This window comes from Podarcis vaucheri, assembly GCF_965113315.1.
Source record: "Podarcis vaucheri genome assembly, chromosome: 1".
Taxonomy (NCBI): Eukaryota; Metazoa; Chordata; class Lepidosauria; order Squamata; family Lacertidae; genus Podarcis; species Podarcis vaucheri.
The window spans coordinates 127,284,487-127,303,878 of record NC_138759.1 but is presented as its reverse complement, the minus strand read 5'-3'; the positions used below and the strand labels follow the sequence as shown (position 1 = coordinate 127,303,878).

At 42.4% G+C, this 19,392-nt stretch overlaps 1 protein-coding gene across 4 annotated transcripts in view; it reads left to right on the top strand.

Moving 5' to 3' along the window:
- Positions 1-10,130, top strand: part of HECW2 (HECT, C2 and WW domain containing E3 ubiquitin protein ligase 2) — a 197,411-nt gene extending 187,281 nt beyond the window's left edge. For all 4 annotated transcript variants that reach the window (XM_082222539.1, XM_082222540.1, XM_082222541.1 and 1 more), the window contains 3 exons: positions 1,940-2,025; positions 4,328-4,440; positions 8,302-10,130. In XM_082222539.1, coding sequence (XP_082078665.1) covers positions 1,940-2,025; positions 4,328-4,440; positions 8,302-8,413 — 311 coding nt within the window. In that variant the 3' untranslated portion in view covers positions 8,414-10,130. The remainder of the gene's footprint in view (positions 1-1,939; positions 2,026-4,327; positions 4,441-8,301) is intronic.
- The last annotated feature ends 9,262 nt before the right edge of the window (positions 10,131-19,392 follow it).

Sequence of the window (19,392 nt, the reverse complement as noted above, 5' to 3'; positions counted from 1 at the left end):
AAGAGCGGTAGTCATGTAATCTGGGAAACCGGGTTCGCGTCTCCGCTCCTCCACATGCAGCTGCTGGGTGACCTTGGGCCAGTCACACTTCTGTGAAGTCTCTCAGCCCCACTCACCTCACAGAGTGTTTGTTGTGGGGGAGGAAGGGAAAGGAGAATGTTAGCCGCTTTGAGACTCCTGAAGGGGAGTGAAAGGCGGGATATCAAATCCAAACTCTTCTATATATCAGATACATTTAAAACGTTTTCCGATTTCTTGTAATACATCCACCATTAATGCCTCTTCTGTTCCACTTTAAAAAAAGTATTAAACCCTTGAACCATTTCCTGTAAAAATGGGTTGTTAGATATATCTGTCCATTCAAAAAAATGGATCTGGTATGACTTTGTTTTGGTACAGAATCCCAGAAAGCTTTCACCTTCATTTGTGTTGCCCCATGCTGTTTACAGCATTTTCATTTCCTTCTCTTCTGCTTCTCAGCACCATTATTCTTCCATTTTGCCCCTGTTTTCCCCATCTTCATTTATTTGTTTCTCGTGCTCTTCCCATCACCCCACATTTCACACACAACTAGAATCCAGAATATGAGCAAAACATATGTATACCAATATGTCTTCGCCGTTAAAGCAGACCCACTCCCTTGAAATTTCAAAGACGAAAACTGACACATGTTCCATTCCTCCACCTTTATTCCTTTGTTATGCCTCCTATTCAGGTTTCTTACCTGTACTGTCTCACAACCAGACTTTCCTCTTCTGCACATCTTGTGTATCTACCATGCACAATTCAAAGTGTTGGTGCTGACCTTTAAAGCCCTAAACGGCCCCAGTCCAGTATACCTGAAGGAGCATCTCCACCTCCATCGTTCAGCCCGGAAACTGAGGTCCAGCTCTGAGGGCCTTCTGGCGGTTCCCTCACGGCGAGAAGCCAAGTTACAGGGAACCAGGCAGAGGGCCTTCTCGGTAGTGGCACCAGCCCTGTGGAATGCCCTCCCACCAGTTGTCAAAGAGAAAAATAACTACCAAACTTTTAGAAGACATCTAGAGGCAGCCCTGTTTAGGGAAGCTTTTAATGTTTAATACGTTACTGTGTTTTAGTGTTTGCTGGAAGCCGCCCAGAGTGGCTGGGGAAACCCAGCCAGATGGGTGGGGTATAAATTATTATTATTATTATTATTATTATTATTATTATTATTATTATTATTATTATTATTATTATTTATCATCATCTTACACCAGCATCTCCATCAGTCTTCTCAAATCTTTTTATTTTCAAGGCCAGGAACGGGTAACCCGTGGCTCTCTAGATGTTGCTAGACTACAACTCCCATCATCCCTGACCATTTTCCATAGTTGCTAGGGTTGATGGGAGTAAGAATCCATCAACAAGTGGAAGGCAGACTCTAGGATTACAGATATGTCCACTAAAGTTCTAAGTTTCATGTTTTCAGATACTCAAGTTTAAAATGTGTGTGCCTATAGCAGATGTAAAAGCTGATGCTTGTCCCCTGAAAAATCTTCGGAAGCAGGAGCCCAATCCTTTCCCATTTGCTGTTGCCAAGTATATTCAGAATTTCCAGACTTGGTAAAAATTTTATTTGGATAACTAGACTAGAGTCCGCAATAAGAATAAATAATCAGTTTTGAGACGAATGCAATAACTGTGCCCAAACCAAGTGAATTCTACTATGTCATCATCTGGTGCTTTGTGTAGGTTTTTCCTCAATTGATTAAACAACCTTAATAATCCATGAAAATATTGATTTTCCTATGGCGGGGAGGTTGGAATTAGGATAGTAGTAGGCATCTATTCTTTGTAGGCTGATTTCGGAGGCCTAAACTTAGAATCCTGTTATGTTAATGTTCAGTATTTCACGTTTTTTTTTTTCTTCTCTGGTAAAATGACCCCAAATGCTTTGCTCTTCATTCTCATCAAACAGGATATCATGACAATCATATTGTAATTCGGTGGTTCTGGGCTGCTGTAGAAAGATTCAACAATGAACAGCGACTCAGGCTATTACAGGTAAGAGATCAATTGTTATGTCAAACTGTCCAATCTAGGTTGATGCAACTGTAACGAAACAAAAAAAAACCTCTTTCATGGCTTAATAGCTCACTCAGATCCGCCCCCCCCCCCCGGTTAATAAATGAAATTATCATTCTAGGGTGTTTTGTCTTCCGGTTTAGAATTTTGATAATCAGGTTCCAGCAGAAGGAGCAAATTAGTGATGCATTCACAGTGGCATTTCCTGCACGTAACAGCTGTTAGGAGCGTAGTGATATCTGTGACTTGGATAGAAGCTTTGGTCAATCTCACTCCCTCAAATGCTGCTCACTGGAGTTGCTGCTAGTAGAAAACATCTGGGTGTTCTGCTTAGCTGTGGGTTTTTGAAAAGTGATTAAGGAATGACTAAGTGTAAACAGAGAAATGCCTTCAAGGAGAACATCAAGCAGAATTCCCCAAGCCAGAAAAGGGAAGGAATAAGGAAACTCATCAGAGCCCCTGGAATAATGCATACTGGAGCAACATAAGGGAAAAATAAGGCTTCTTCAACTACTGCTATGGCTGTTTAACATACATTTTCTACCAACAGTGAACTAGGCTTCTCAGTCTCCTCTTCTTCCATATCTTCCATATCTCCTGTTTCTCTTCCCCTGTTGGTAGGTCACACCCACTCCAGAGCCAACTTCCTCAGCCAGGAACCACCTCTCTTCCTCCTCAAGCAACCTCTGGGGGCAGTTTCTTTTACTTAACAGTGGCCTTGAGCACCAACTTTACCCACCACCTCAATGATGGAGAGTCCCTAGAAACGCCCATGAAATTAGCCAAGGGGCTGCACTGAGTCTCGGCAGTTCCCCTCCTTTTCATTAAGCCTTAAGGGACTGGAGTCATAGCGTTAGTGGAATTCATTGTTGGCAGCAGATGGACAGTAAACTGTCGTAGTAATTGTTGTATTTCCCCCCCTCCCTTATCTGTTGTTTGTGCTTAAATTTGCAAGTTACCTTAGTGACATGGCGAGCTGCCTCCCTGTAGTCACTTCCCATGTTACCCTGGTAATGCAGAATCATAGAATCATAGAGTTGGAATAGACCACAAGGGCCATCGAGTCCAACCGCCTGCCAAGCAGGAAACACCATCAGAGCACGCCTGACATATGGTTGTCAAGCCTCTGCTTAAAGACCTCCAAAGAAGGAGACTCCACCACACTCCTTGGCAGCAAATTCCACTGTCGAACAGCTCTTAACTGTCAGGAAGTTCTTCCTGAAGGTCACCAGCCATGTGGGTTGCTCGAATCAGGCCAAGCCTCCATTGTAACTACTGACATGGACATGGGAAATAGTCACATGATCAGCCACATGGTCTGTGTTTTACATGGTGCAACATGGAAGCTGATTGTGGCAAAGCAGTTTCGTATGGGCAGCCTTGCTGTAGAGGTAACACTGGAACTACGTGGGACGATCACTATGCCATCATGTGATAAAATTGATAGCCTAAAATTTCGTTGGAACTGTAATTTTATGTAGAAGATCAAAGCTGAGCCCAATAATACTCTAAACAAGCTGTCTCTGCATTTGCACAATGAACATACAAGAAAACACAAGCAAGTAAATTAATCCTGAGTTCAGTTCATGGGGTTTGGACCGTTTGCTCAATGAAATAAAATCAGGCAATCAAAATTTCCCTTCCTGATCGATTGCCAAGATGATAATGTATTCACCCTATAAAAGGAGTACCATATCTTGGCTAGGCAGACTCGTGGAAACAGCTGTTTACCTTTGTCAAAGGGCTTGGATATGCCTACAGGAGATTTCCCTCCTCTTTGCAATAACGGTTGCTGTTCCAACATCTTTTGCATTTTCCTTGTGGCATGGAGGAAACTACTTGAGAAACCCAAGTCAGAAGCCCCCTGGAACTAATTACAGGTCCATCTGAAGCCCTGAGTGCTTCTTGTATAGTCAAAACGCGCCCTGTGCTGATTCTTCCTCCCTTCTAACAAATGCTGGCTCCAAGAAGTAAACAGCTGAATGCTATGCATGTTTATAGAATGTAAGCCCCACTGAGTTTGTCATCTTACTGGCTCTTGTCCTGTCTTTGAATATGTATCAATAGTAATTGCAAATGTGAAGCAGAATTTGCTTTTTTTCCTCACATACCACTGTGAGTTGCAACTCACAGAAAAACCTATTGATACATATTCAAATATAGGACAAGTCAGTAAGGGGTGTGTGGGTGGGTGTTGGCCTTTATAACACAAGAGGCACTAGTTCAAACTTTTTCTTATTTTCCACAATTATCATTTATGGTGTATTGCTTTGGATTTCAGTTTGTTACAGGCACATCTAGTATACCTTATGAAGGTTTTGCTTCTCTGCGGGGGAGCAATGGACCAAGAAGATTCTGTGTAGAAAAATGGGGGAAGATCACTGCTCTGCCCAGGTAAAGTAACACTTGAGTTTCCTAAAACATAAATCCACTTGGTATTTAATAATTCAGGTTTCTATGGGAAAACCATGCTGTCTTAACTGATAAGCCGAGTTATTTCTATCATCAACATTTAGAATTATGGGAACACCTCTTTAGAAGCCAATGGACAGATTGAACAGGAGCTGCCTCAAGAAAAGCTCTGTGCCTCAGTTCTGCTTAGAGCTAACCTGAAACTAGTTTTTGTTCTTTTATTCTCAGAATGTGCCCCCATCTTCAGCAATTTTCCGAACTCAGTGCAAGCACATCTGCTTTGCTTTGATGCAATTCTTCTCTGCTCCCTCCTCCTTTTCTCTCTTTTGTTCTTTTACTTATTCGCCCACATTCCAATTTACTCTTATTAGTTGTGGCCACCTGCACTAGCCAAGGTTCTATACCTGACATGATGATGTCACAGAAGCTTGTAAACAAAACTATGTGGGTCATCACAGCCACTATGGTTAAAATAGAGTACAAGCCAACGAGACAGAGGAGAGATTGGCTGCATAATAACAGTACTGAGTGATATTTGTCATTCTAATGCTCTTTTTGATTATTTTTTTTGGTAACTCTAGCTGAAACTCTTGAATGTTTATTTGTTTTTGTTTTTTTAAAAATCAAAATGATATTTGGTGATTATTTAAGAGTTAAAGCATCTACTATCAAGGGTATGTTATCAGAAGCAAAACAAAAAACACACCAAAGATTTTTGGCAGTATATTAATTACACTGTAGCCCAACCAAGACTAAAACTTTGTATGATTTTGTAATTCTGAAAGAGATTCTAAATGTTGATGTATCCAAGCACCTGGGGTACCTCGTTCCATCAAATTCATCCATTATGGGCAAAACCAAAAGGGTGAAAGTGCTGCTTTTAGAGCAAATATAAAGATTTCAGGATATTTGGATGAGAACGATCTGTTGTGGTTTTTCTGGCTTCTTGTATACACTGGTGGATGTAGAGAGGCCACATTCTGTAGACCACTTATAGGTCTTTTATTTTAGTAAGCGGTGCATAATGTTTGCTAAATAATAAATAAATAACTGCTGTTTTCCTGCATCGCCAAGTCAAAAGACCCAAACAGGCTGGCGCTGCCAGGTGATCCTATCCTTGGCTAATGGAGCTTTCTGTTCTGCACAGTGAAAGAATGTGTGGGAAGAGGTAGCAAGCTCACCTCTGGTAACCCAGCAATGCCATGAATATCCTCGGTAGTACTAGCAGCAGGCAACCTTAAGCAAACCATTATCTCTCAGCCCGGGCTCTCCTCTGGTGGGAGTAGAAAGAGCAGGTACCTATCTACGTCACAGTTTCAGTGAGAACGGCTGCGGTGAAAGAACTTGACCTTCGCGCAGTGTACGCTACAAAACAAATAATTTTAGCAACCCCCGGGGGAAGCTTTCCTGGGGACAAATCGGGTCTTTTTAATGCCCAGCGCTCCTGCTTTGCTGACACTGGGGCCACAACCTCAGCGTGATTTAGAGGTATTTGTAAGCGTGCGAGAGTTTGTTTAAACAAAGCGTGAGATAACAACCTACCCCCATCCCCCCCGCTGCAAACTTTCAAGGAACGGCGCCTTGATCCCCCTCTAAACCAAGTGACCGTCTCAACCTCAGTTCTGAGCTGAATGAAAAGTGATTTGTTTTTATAAGTTCCCTGGCTCCTTCAGCCCTGGGCTGTACCTGCTTCAAAGGCTTTCCATTGCAAACACAGCAGAGTGCTGGCTTAGGCTGCCTAATATTAAGAGACAGGAAGCACCATTGGGTGTCAACTGGCTCTTCGCTATTACTGTTTAAAATATGGCCTTTTTGCGCTCTCGTGGGCGCAAATATTTTCTTAAGATCTGACCTGCTGAAGCGTATCAGGATTATACTCATCCTCGTAGGTTTCTGGGGTGAAGTAGGGTCACCCGATGACGTGGTGAGGGCAGCCATTGCTGTTCACCTGTCTGTACCGTTCACATCTAACACACCTGCTTTTTTAAAATAGCTGTATTGGTGAGAGGAACTGAGCCCTTTCCTTTCCTTGCACTGCATCATTTTTTCGTACTCCCTTGCCCCCCAATTCCAAAATAATAATAATAATAATATATTTATTATTTATACCCTGCCCACTCTGGGTGGCTTCCAACAAAACACTAAAATACAAAAAACCTATTAAACATTAAAAGCTTCCCTAAACAGGGCTGCCTTTAGATGTCTTCTAAACGTTTGGTAGTTATTTTTCTCTTTGACATCTGGTGGGAGGGCGTTCCACAGGACGGGTGCCACTACCGAGAAGGCCCTCTGCCTGGTTCTCTGTAACCTGGCTTCTCGCAGTGAGGGAACCGCCAGAAGGCCCTCGGCGCTGGACCTCAGTGTCCGGCTAGAACGATGGAGGTGGAGACGCTCCTTCAGATATACTGGGCCGAGGTCGTTTAGGGCTTTAAAGGTCAGCACCAACACTTTGAATTGTGCTCGGAAACGTATTAGAGCTGGACTAGCAGAAGATGTCTGCATTGATAAGAGTGCAGAGGATAGGGCTGGCGTAGCCATTAGGCGAAGTGAGGGCACCGGAAGGCCTTGAGGCAGTGCTCCCGTGGCTGCCCAGCTGCCTCTGCTGCTGGTGAAGATGTGTTACTGGCACAGATTTGTGGCAAGGTGTCGCCGAAATTGTGGGAGGCCTCACCCCCAAAATCAGTGCTGACACTGGCGTCACTTCTCTGCCCCTTGGTGGAGGCGGCGGAGCGGGGCGGCATTCCCGTTCCACCTCAAGCGGGGAAATGGGATGTGTCGCCCCAGATAAGGAGGATGGGGGGGGTGCGTACCTGTAATTCAGCTCTCTCCATGCCACTTTTGTTAGGCTCTCCCACTGCTCTTGAAGGTGAGGATGGAGCAGACGCAGGGCCAGGAACTATGGCTGGACCACATCGCGTGTAGTTTGCTTCTTATATATCGTGACCAGTGCCTTGTGTGATTCCTTTGAACTTTGCTGCTGGGTTTTATTGCCCATTGGAATGCTTCAGTGATGTAGGAACTCTGCTGAATGGGAAAATATATGAATAATAATAATAATAATAATATTTTATTTATTCCCCGCCCTTCCCCGTTCAGAAAACCAGGCTCAGGGCGGCTAACAACAAATTTAAAAACTTAATTGATGCAACAAAAAACAACATAAAATACAATATAAAACATGAATAACAATAAATTCAGAATTCAAACATCAATTTAGGGGGGAAATCCATCCAATAAACATTAGATGATCACCAGGGCTAGCTGGCTAAATTATTCCTATTTGGGCCAGCGAGGAGACCAGGGGAGAATTAGCTGTGGGATCCCAAAGTAGGTAATCTTCATAAAAAGGGAAGGGGGAGGGAAGGAAGGGGAATAAAAGATCAGGCTAAGTTCAAATTGAAAGCCAGGCGGAATAGCTCTGTCTTACAGGCCCTGCGGAAGGAAGTTAAATCCTGCAGGGTCCTGGTCTCATGGGACAGAGCAGTCCACCAGGTCAGAGCCATCACTGAGAAGGCCCTGGCCCTGGATACTTCATGGATACACAAAGGCTCCTTTAGCTATGGAAGAGGTGGAGAGCATATGTCGGGCTCCATCTGCTATAAGCTCTGCTAACTGGGGCTGATAAGAGCTAGAGTCCAGCCACATCTGGAGGTTGGGTAATTCTTGAGTAATTTTGGGCTCCTTCACCCCACATCCCTGTTGTGTTTGTGTGAACAATTCACACAACCAAGTACTAAATCAGGGTATGACGGGGAAAGCTCTTATTACCAGTTTTCCTGCTGATTTTTTGGTGTAAATTTCTGAATTCCACTCACTTTCCCCCTGCCTCTTGTTCTTCCCCAGAGCTCATACGTGTTTCAACCGTCTTGATCTCCCGCCGTACCCATCATTTTCCATGCTATATGAGAAGCTGTTGACGGCCGTTGAAGAGACAAGCACATTTGGACTCGAGTAAAACACAAACCGTAGTGCCCAGCACCTTGGACCTTCCGTGCACCGTTCCTCAAAGAATACATGAATGCCTGCATTGCATTTCCCGGAGGAAAACTTGTTTTACAATACAGTTTGTGTGATGGAATTTTGTGAGTGAGCAAGGCTAGATTGGGGAGCTCTTACAAGCTCTGAAACATTCACACAAGTACATAACAAGGGATGTATTCTGTAGGGGGGCACCTACAGTTCTCCAATTGACCTCTTTCTTTCTTTCTTTTTTTCTTTTGACCACCAAACTTTAATATTTGGTATAAATTAAGAATAAAGAGACAGGACAACAAATGTTGAGCAGCATCAGGGGTACCGCATAAATTTTCCCTATCTCAAAAATGGATTTCACCCAAGTATTTGAACAGAGTTCAAGACAACATGCGAAGTTTGGGGTTTTTTAGCCCACTGCTAAATAGTAGGAAGTCAAATGAAAAATGCTGGTGCGCGTGGTTTTTAATATGATAGAAGTTAATTCCCAATGGTACACTATGTCATATACAATACAGTACTAAAATATGCTATACCTGCTTTTTACCTAAGACTTTGAGTGCCTGCATGGTGTGCACCGTAAAGATCAAATTTTCTGGGGCTTAATATGAAGGAAGTTGGCAGCAAGAATGACTTGCAGTTAGGTAGGTTGTACAAATGTATATGCAAATAGTGTCTTTAGCAAAAGATGAGCTACTATAAGAGAAAAATGATTGATTTAATGCTTTATACTGCATGAAAAGTGTTCCTTTTTTAAAAAAAAACAACAACTAGACTTTACCACAGCATATCAGGAAAAAAAACAACCTCTTACACAGTAACTTTTGTTTATTTTTGTAAAATCATGATATTGATTTCCTTAAATTGTAAATAAGAAAATAGAGGACAAAATACCTTTTTTTGAGTTCTTTTCACTTTTCCATGCTTAAATAGATATCGTTCTTGTGTTTGATTCTATAAGCACTCTCAAGGAATACATACATATATAAATATAAATATATATATATATATGCCTTTTATTTTTATAAGGGTAAGATATTCCCGAAACTATTTTTTGCACTGAATGTACCAAAGTCAAAGGGACATTGTGAACTGACTGGCAGAAAACTGCATCACTCGTACAAACCTGTAAGAAGTAGCTGGTTTAAGAAACAGAGCTTTCTTCACAGTGCCATGTCTGTAGATAATATCAGGACTGTGCACATTAAGTAATAATTTTGTAAGGCTCACTACATGTATAATGTGTAATATGCATTTATTTCAAATGTATTTTTATTTGTTTTGGTTTTCCTTTTTCTTTTTTCATCCATTAACTAACTTTATGGAATAGTGTTGAATACAGATATTTCGTATTTTCCCTGCAAACATTTTTCTTTTGTACAGCACTCTTACAAGCACTACAGAGGATCTGGAAAAGAAAAGAAAAAAAACCACACACACACAAGATGGTCAGCACTTAAAAAGGACGAACCTTCGCTTAGGAACCTTCACTCACGTTTAGCAGCGAACCATCTCCAAGATGTAAACCGTTTCTAGTGTCTTTCTAAGCCTGCATTTTCACTGAGTAGTTTTCTTAAACAATGTTTATTAAAATGAAGTACTTTTTTCTATGATATATCTGAAAGCATGAATCCACCATGTCAAACAAGCATTTAATTTCAGAAACATTAAAAGGTTTGAGCCTATTCCTCGCAAGAATCTCCCATGCTGAAGGCCATTTTCATGTGTTGCAGTGGGGAGCATGTTATCCACAGTTTCCCTTTTATTCCCGTGATCATTAAGAAGGAACACATTCCGCCGAAACAAAAGTTTCTAGGACCTACCTGCCTAGATGGTACCTATGGCTTTGCAAGTCATCACTGCGAGGGAACTTTCTCCCCCTTCATGTTAATAATAATAATAATTTATTATTTATACCCCGCCCATCTGGCTGGGTTTCCCCAGCCACTCTGGGCGGCCTCCAACAAAACACTAAAATACAATAACCTATTAAACATTAAAAGCTTCCCTAAACAGGGTTGCCTTCATATGTCTTCTAAAAGTTTGGTAGTTATTCTTCTCTTTGACATCTGATGGGAGGGCGTTCCACAGGGTGGGTGCCACTGCCGAGAAGGCCCTCTGCCTGGTTCCCTGCAACTTGGTTTCTCGTGGCGAGGGAACCGCCAGAAGGCCCTCGGCGCTGGACCTCTGTGTTCGGGCAGAACAATGGAGGTGGAGACGCTCCTTCAGGTATACTGGGCTGAGGCTGTTTAGGGCTTTAAAGATCAACACCAACACTTTAAACTGGGCTCAGAAACGTACTGGGAGCCAGTGTAGGTCTTTCAAGACTGGTGTTATGTGGTCTCGGCAGCTGCTCCCAGTCACCAGTCCAGCTGCCGCATTCTGGATTAGTTGTAGTTTCCGGGTCACCTTCAAAGGTAGCCCCACATAGAGCGCATTGCAGTAGTCGAAGTCCATGTTGCTGTTGATGGGTGTTCCATGTGTGCTCTTCATAGTTGTCTCTGCTGTGAGAACAATCTCCCGCTCACCTGAAGCCCAGCATAGCAAAAGTCAAAAATAAAGACTAGCCTTGCACCCTCTACGCTTAGAAGCTTGGTTCTGTTGGGAGTGGAGGTGGCAGCTGGTGATACAGAAGTCATCCTGAAAGACAAAAAGGATTAAAAAAAAAAAATTATTCAATTCCCTTAAACGTTTAGGAAGAGTCTAGGAAGCTCCAGACCTGTAATTTCACAGCGGGTCCAGAATTGGCACTGTGTTTGCAGAGACCATGTGGGCGCTCACAACAATCTTTTATACATAAGAGGCCAGTATATAATGTTGACATGATCACATAATCCCATTTCTTGACCCATTTTGAAAGGGTGGCAGGATCTACTGTTTCGTAGTCTCTTGGAGAGGTTTGCCCTTTCCGGAAGATGAATCAAATGGTTAAAAACCCTTCAGGTCAATGTGCATTACTTTGAATTTACTAAGAAACACCCCCCCAAAAAAAAAAAAAATTAATAATAAATTTACCAGTCTACACTGCGCTGGTGCCTAAAACAGAAATGAACTTGCAAGCAGTCTCTGTCTATTTGAATTCACAAAAATATTTAGATTGTAATCAAGGCTTGTTGTGCACTTGAGAATTGTGGATGTACTGGCCTACAGAAAACAGCTGTTCATGAAAACACAAATGAAATGCTTCCTTCTGTCACAGGTAGAATGCCCTTCACCTTCCTCTACTTCTGTCCTTCCTTCAGTGGTATGAGAAAGTTCAAACAGTGCTATATTTGCACACATTTATAGCAAGCCTCTGCCCTGACCTTAAAAAGCTTTGGAAGGTGTGTGTTACTGGAGAACTGGCAAACAACAGAACAGCTTTCCTCAGAATGGTTCATGTTTCGAAGTGCAGTACAGTCGTTTGAGATAAGAAGGCAATGTTGCTAGAAAAGGAACCATGGGATTTAGTTTTTTTAAAAATTGGCCTCATAACTAAAGAAAATTCAAAATAGAAATTTAAGCCTATATATGAAATTCAAAATGGAAATTTAAGCCTATATGCTCAGCAGGCAGGAAAGTTCAGGGATTTTACTGTCCCTAGCTGGTAAGTCTGAATTTCATAAACCCATTTTGTGTACTTCCCAGGCTATACCTTCAGATATCGTTACAGAACATCTTCCGATTTAACATAGTTAAATGTTTTTCTAAGTTTCGGGGTTTGGGGTTACAACACAATTGTCCCAAACCCCACGCCACCCCACCTTAGCTCTCCAGTAATGTCAGTTTACCACTTACTCATATCCTGGTGTAGGTACGTACAGTGGTACCTCGGATTAAGTACTTAATTCGTTCCAGAGGTCTGTTCTTAACCTGAAACTGTTCTTAACCTGAAGCACCACTTTAGCTAATGGGGCCTCCTGCTGCTGCTGCTGCGCCGCCGGAGCACAATTTCTGTTCTCATCCTGAAGCAAAGTTCTTAACCTGAAGCACTATTTCTGGGTTAGCGGAGTCTGTAACCTGAAGCGTATGTAACCTGAAGCGTATGTAACCCAAGGTACCACTGAATTGTGAAAGCATAGATTCTCAGAATCTTTCCTGGTGATGAGAAGCCAAAATCTTGTTTTACAGCTAATACGTCTCCAAGAAGGATATTATCTTCACTCAGTTAAGAGAGGCTGAGAGGCAGCTGGGGTGGATTGTTTCTCAGATTTTCTTAGAACTAAACGTTAAAAATGGGGAGGGCGGGAGAGAGAGAAATCACAAAATTGTGACACCTTATAGTGTATAGATTCTGTGATTTGCTTGTGGGCAGGTCTTCCTTTCCACCGGTTGTGTCACAGGTACACTTGTACAACAGATTTCCTCGAACTGAACTGCAAATGAATGTTTCATTCATTTTTATTTTACTTTCCCATAGCGAAATATTGCGAGTTAAATGTGGGAGAGTGAGCGAATTCCCTGCAATGGGCATGCTAGATAAAAGGAAGACTTTTGATTGCATGGCATTAACTTAAGTACAGTGGTGCCCCGCAAGACGAATGCCTCGCAAGACGAAAACTCGCTAGACGAAAGGGTTTTCCGTTTTTGCGTTGCTTCGCTAGACGAATTTCCCTATGGGCTTGCTTCGCAAGACGAAAACGTCTTGCGCTTTTTTTTTAAAGCCGCTTGAAGAGGCGCAGTTGCAACAGACCGTGCTTCGCAAGACGAAAAACATTGCAAGACAAAAAGACTCGCGGAACAAATTCTTTTCGTCTTGCGAGGCACCACTGTAATATTCATTCCTCATGCAATAAAGGTCTGTAGGTCGCATTTCCTTTTTAAGCTGTTTGATCGCCCAAAATACCAATAGCTACGGTGTCCATATGGAAACTTGTCCGTGTAGCAGAGGGAGCTGCGAATCCTGATTGACAGGTGGAATTAGCCAGAAGGCAGCAATAGTCAAATTCATTCATCTAGGAGAATGTGCTGCGGCCATCAGCTTTTATTAATTACTAGGTATGTTGTTTGGCGTCTACAATTTCTGCTCAATGCTCTGGAATGACTTGTAAAATCAATTAACATTCTGCCCTTTCACCTGCAGAAGCAAAGATAGCTGGGCGTTAATGATCTGTAGCTTCTCTTCCAAGAGGTGTGTGTGTTGGAGACAAACAACACGAGACGCATCCTTTCTCTTTGTTACAGCAAGCAGCTTCAGAACTATTTTGAATATATATTTGCATGGTTATAAGGATTCCACCACCCCCCCCCCCTGGAATGATACCGGAATGAAACGGGTGCGTTCAATTTGATGCCATCACTCCCAGATCAGAGGCATAAGATGAACAATTGCCTGGTTAGATTAGGAGGGCATTTAAGGTGGAATACAACCCCGATCTAAAAGGCCAGGCTGTGCGCAATGTAAGCTCCACGATAAAGTTGTTCGTCCCAGTTCACTGAATATATAGTGAACATGCACAACATATCATCTTCAAAGGAAGCTGGAAATCCGGGCAGTAGCTGTCTGGCAGGGCTTCTGAAGGAAAGTCTCTGGCAGGGTATTTAAAGGGGCAGAGAAGCGTGAGCTGGCATTTTGCTTGCTTTTTTCAAGTTACGGGAGTGAAGAAAGTTTTGTGGTTTCTTTGGTGCTTCCAGAGATCCAATAGGGCTTCCGTTGCTAACAATGAGAGTTGCATCTGCTCGTTTAGGCTTTGACATCTGAAGTGTTAATCACAGCTGTTTATAAGGCTGCGGATTATCAGTTGCAGATGTTTTCCGAGCCTTGCAGCAGATGTTGCAGTGATATTTCTGAGATGCACTTTTTTTTTTTTTTGATGGAGGGAACTCTCTGTAAATGTTAAATGTCTGATAACGCTACTGATCTCAAGTCTCTTTCCATTTAGTACAAAGCAATATGAATATTGTTTAAAACACCAAGTTAACACATTTGGAATTATCCACACGTATAACTGAGCAGATCTGAGAAAAAACAATTATGGCATACTTAATATATTGCCCTGGCACACGAAGTAGTTAGCAACTGATAGTCAATAATTAGCAACTGATGTTACAAATGCTTATAGGTCACTGACTCATTTTTATTTAATTTATGGTTGTTTAATTTAATTGATAGTTCTAGAAAGTTGTCTGTCTGACAAATCAAGGATTCCTTAGATGATATTATTATTATTTTTATTATTATTATTATTCCCTGTGAAATTATCCAGTCATATATTATTGCTGTCTAATTTGCTATTCAAACTATAAATTAAATAGCACCTGCCTGGACTCTTTTGGGCATTGAGCTCCCTCTTCCAAGAAAATGTAATAATATTATTTATTTAATATTATCTTAACTCTAGCACTCCTTCAGTTATTTATTTACTTCTTTATATGCTGGCCACCCAACCGTATGGGAGGTTTGCATAAACACCTAAATACGATTCGCATACACTAAAACCAAAATAAATCACAAAAAGTCCAGTGAAAAACAAAACAATTTGAAGTCAGTATGAAATATAGCAACTATGAAACAGTTTAATCCAGCCAGTAGGAACTTTGTGTAAAAGCTCCTTAGGCACCCAAGGGTCTGTAATTAAAACGTCTTGGAAAACAAGAAAGTCTTGCACCTGGTGTCTAAAAGATAGCATACGCACCAGGTAAACCTGTCAGGGCATTTCATAAGTGGGGTGCCACCACCAAAAGCACCTTCTCCCTAGTAGATGTCTGCCTCACTTCTGTAGGTGATGTGGAAGCTGGAGAAGGGTCTCAAAAGAAGATCTCAGTGCCTGGGAAGGGCATATGGAAGAAAGTGACTCTTTAGGTAACCTGGCACCCAAACTCTTGTAAGTCTCCGGGACTGGAGGGGTGGGGCAGAAACAAAGCACATTACTGGGATCACTGCGTTGATGCAAAAGTGATGTCACCTATGGCTGGCTACCAGGATATTTTCAGAGCCACTTAGATCCATTTGTATTTTGATCCATTTGTAAGCTGCCTGGAAATGTTCCAGCATTTGCACTTGATTCCAGTCCGTTTTAAGTTTGGGGGGGGGATTTTTAAAAGCATATTTAAAATAAAAAAACACACACACCCTACTTGCCATACGTCCGGGTTTTCCCAGACATGTTGCCAATTCAGCCAAAATCCGCCCGGGTGCAATTTGCACAGCCCGATTCCCAGATGTGTCTGGGACATATGGCAGCCCTATTTGTGTTGTTTTGTGATTTTCTCCATAGTTGCTTGAATGTAACTGTTCTTTTTTCCCTCAACCAACGATAAAAGGTGAGCCACGTTTAAAATGACTGTACTGCTCAAGCTAAAATACTTCACTCCAGAGAGAGAGAGAGAGCAGTTTGTCCATGCACTGCTAAAGATGTGGCTTCTTTTCCAGAAGGACAGGTTATGATTCTTGCGCTCCTCCCTGCCTCCACTTCCGGCTTTGGGAGCATAATTGCTTGCTGACAGCTCTTTGACTCAGCTGCTGTGTTCTTACAACTTTGCATAATGATCGTATATCATTTCCATTGTTAGGTATACGAGGGCTGATCCGTAATAACGCAGCCACCCACATTTTGCTGGCACCGTTTGGACACTGTCGCTCAGTTCAGCTGATTGCTGCGGCCCAGTTTTGTTTACCTTACTTAGGGATCTGATGGTGGCTGTTGTCAAGGAACACGATCCTAAGCAACTGCTGGGGGATCCTGCTGATCCAAGAGGGGGTCAACAGAGCCATTGAACAGCTACTCCTTTAAGACCTGGTAGATCCATGCAGTGATTGTGGCAAAGAAAAATGCAGTGGGAGTATAGCCCAAGCAATGTACGTAGTAATAACTCAAGCTAAGCAGCCAGCTGGTGGCATGAATCGAGAGAGGGAGACGCTACGGCATTGCTTAAATCATTTACTGTGTGCAGTCACTCCATTAGTATAAGTATTATGACAGTTCTTGCAAATGTAGCAGCTTAACAGAAGATATTTGTGTTGGATCTATCATCGTACCTGTGAGTCAAGCCCTGTTGATTTCAGTGAACCACACAGGCAAAGGAAAAGGTTTTGCTTTACTTCATGGTTAACATCAGGTGATGGGGACATGTGTGGCCCTGCCCACCTATCAAAGTGGCTCCTTGAATTTGGGAGAGATCTGGATCTGGCCCATCAACTGGATCCATTCCCCCTCCCCCCCCCTTTACGGCTTGCTCTTTGCTAAGGGTACACTTGCCTGTTGCAGCAAAAGCCCTGCCAGCTCTTTAAAGACTTTTACAACATGCCAGATTTCATGAAAATGACTTGTACAATTTCTGAAACGTCCCAGAAACCTTTAGACTTCATCCTTTTGTTTTGGTTCTGCAAAAAGCACATAAGCTGAGGGAGAGAGCGCTGCAGGGTCCTTGCAATGACTGAGGATTCTAGTTTCAGGTAGTAGATTTTATTTCTTTGTACATTCCGGATGTGTTTGATGCATTGGCATTGTCGTATCCTTGAGATTCCTCATTTTTTTAATTATTATTTTTTAAATAAAAATTAGTAATTTAACAGTGAAAGGGGGAGAGGAGTAATGGGGGGAAGCCATGAGAAACAGACAGGAGAAAAAAAGTGAATGTGACAAAAATGCAACCATCAGCTCACATTAACATACAGTACAGTGACCATCAGATGCAAAAGTTTGGGGTGTTATAAATTCACTCTTACCAAATTAGGATAGCAAATTATATATAAAGGGATAGAACAGTTTAGATTTTTAGTTTGATGTTTAGTGGATATTTGTTTACTGGAGGTACTTTCTTTGTGAGAGACAATTTCACTAGAGGTTTTAAACATATGAAGCAATAAAAATCCAGACTCTTATGGAAAAATAATAAAAGGCAATATATCAAAATAAAAGAATAATATAGAGAAAGAAAATAGAAAATACAGTATTCATTATCTTCATAACACACACACACAGAGAGAGAGAGAGAGAGAGAGAGAGAGAGAGAGAGAGAGAGCACAGCATAACCATTTTATTTCAGCCTTCATCTGCATACTGAGAGCTGAATCTGCCCATCTCCTACCTGGGAGGTCTCCCCCATTCCTGAGAAAACCCTCTGATCTGTCTCCCACACAGATCTCTTCCTTTTCTAACCTTCAATTCTCTGTACACATTTCATTGGAAGTACTTTTCTGAATGAATGTTTTTCTCCAGAAAGCATTTAAATCATTTTTTTTCCAGGCAGCAGCCTATACTGCAGGATAGGAACATAGGAAGCTAGCTTAATAGTCCAGTCCAGTGGTCCATGTACCTCAGAATTGTCTGCACAGACTGGGAGCTGCTCTCCAGGGCTTCAGATTCAGCTCTTTTCCCCACCCTTATCTTGAGATACTGAACCTCAGATCTTCCTCACGGAAAGCCTATGCCTTTCTTGATCATTTTAAATGTTTTATTTTTAATCTGTTGTAAACCATTCAGGTGGTTTATTGCCAACAAGAAGCATATGCATGTTGTTAAATCGTATAAATGAATAAACGCTCCACCACTGACCTATAGACCTTCAGGATTCAAGGCCAGAATAAAAGAAATACTCAAAATAAAATAAAACCAGCCATACTTTTTAATCCATCTTTCTTCTGGTACTTGTAATTCTGTTCCCATACAGGTTCCACTGGAATTAGCATGTAATTGAGGAAAGGGTTATAGGCTTGTGGGTTGCGGAATTATGGTAGATTGAACAGTTAAAACAATAGAGTTGAACATCTCATAGACAGTTAAAGGCTGTTGTTGGAGAGGAAATGTCGCAGTGGCTTCGGACAGCTATAGATTTAAGTACCATCTTACTTGGGCACATTCAGTGATAGCACTATTTAGGTTAGGTGTTCTCTGTTCTGGTCACAGTGATTATAAGGAGGAGTGATGCAGGGGATCAGTTCATATGACGCATTTCACACTTAGTCACATAACATAATCATTGGTGTATCTCTACTTATGTGCAATTATTTGACGGTGCTTGGCTTCCAAACTGGGTGGCGTCATGGGTTGTAATGGGTGACATCAGGCCACCTGCTACCAGCCTTGTGATTGTTCAGATTATTTTATGCTGAAGCTCAGCAAGTGGGAAGCTCGGGTTGGCGCTCTGCCAAATTACGTTTGGTGCCAGAACTCAAAAGCAAAGCATTCTGGGAACTCCCACGTGTAGGAACCAGTGTAGGAACAGGCCTGCACAACCTGTGATTCATAAATGTTGCCCATGAGCCAGGCATTGGGACCTTCCAGGAGGTTGATAAATTTCCTAGAGATGGTGGGGTTGTACTTGTCTCAATACGTCTCAGGTTATGTAGGTCTCTGCTAGGCTATTTGACCTGGTGACCGCTCTCCATTTCCGCTTCCATGTCCAGATTTTGTGCTTCACAATAGCCTTGTTCAGATGTGCTGCTTGCATGTAAACCCTGCCTGTGAGCACAGTGTGTGAGGACAAGTGCACTAAGACCTGTCAACTTCTCCTTTCGCTAGTTGGAGGCTGAGCTGTGATATGGGAGCCCTCCTCCAGTCATGGATCCTCTTTGCATGACATAGAACCCTGTGAAATACAGGTCTAGATCAGAATTGCATATCTTGAATGGCAGCAGTTAACCAGGGATATTTCCCAGCTTCAACTGGGAGTTGAACCTGGGGCGTTCTGCACATAGCTGTCAACTTACAGATTTGAAAATAAGAGACCAGCAGCCTCGAAAATAAGGGATTGGCAGCCAAAATAAGGGATTTTGCAGGCACGGGTATGTTCAACTTCTGAGCCCCTCCAAGCCAAAAGCAGAAAGCCCAGCCAGCAGCCAAACAAAGCCTCAAGCGGTGGTTCCCACAGCGCAGCAACCCGGCAAAGGGGCTGCAGCAAGGAAAACCACCGTCACCTCTCTGCTGGGAAGCGCTGAGCAAAGGCGAGTCCCCAGGCAATACGGCCGGGCACAAGGCATGCAAGCTCCACCCCCCCAGTCGTTTTTAGACTCCTTATTGGGTGAGCAACGCAGCCAAGCAA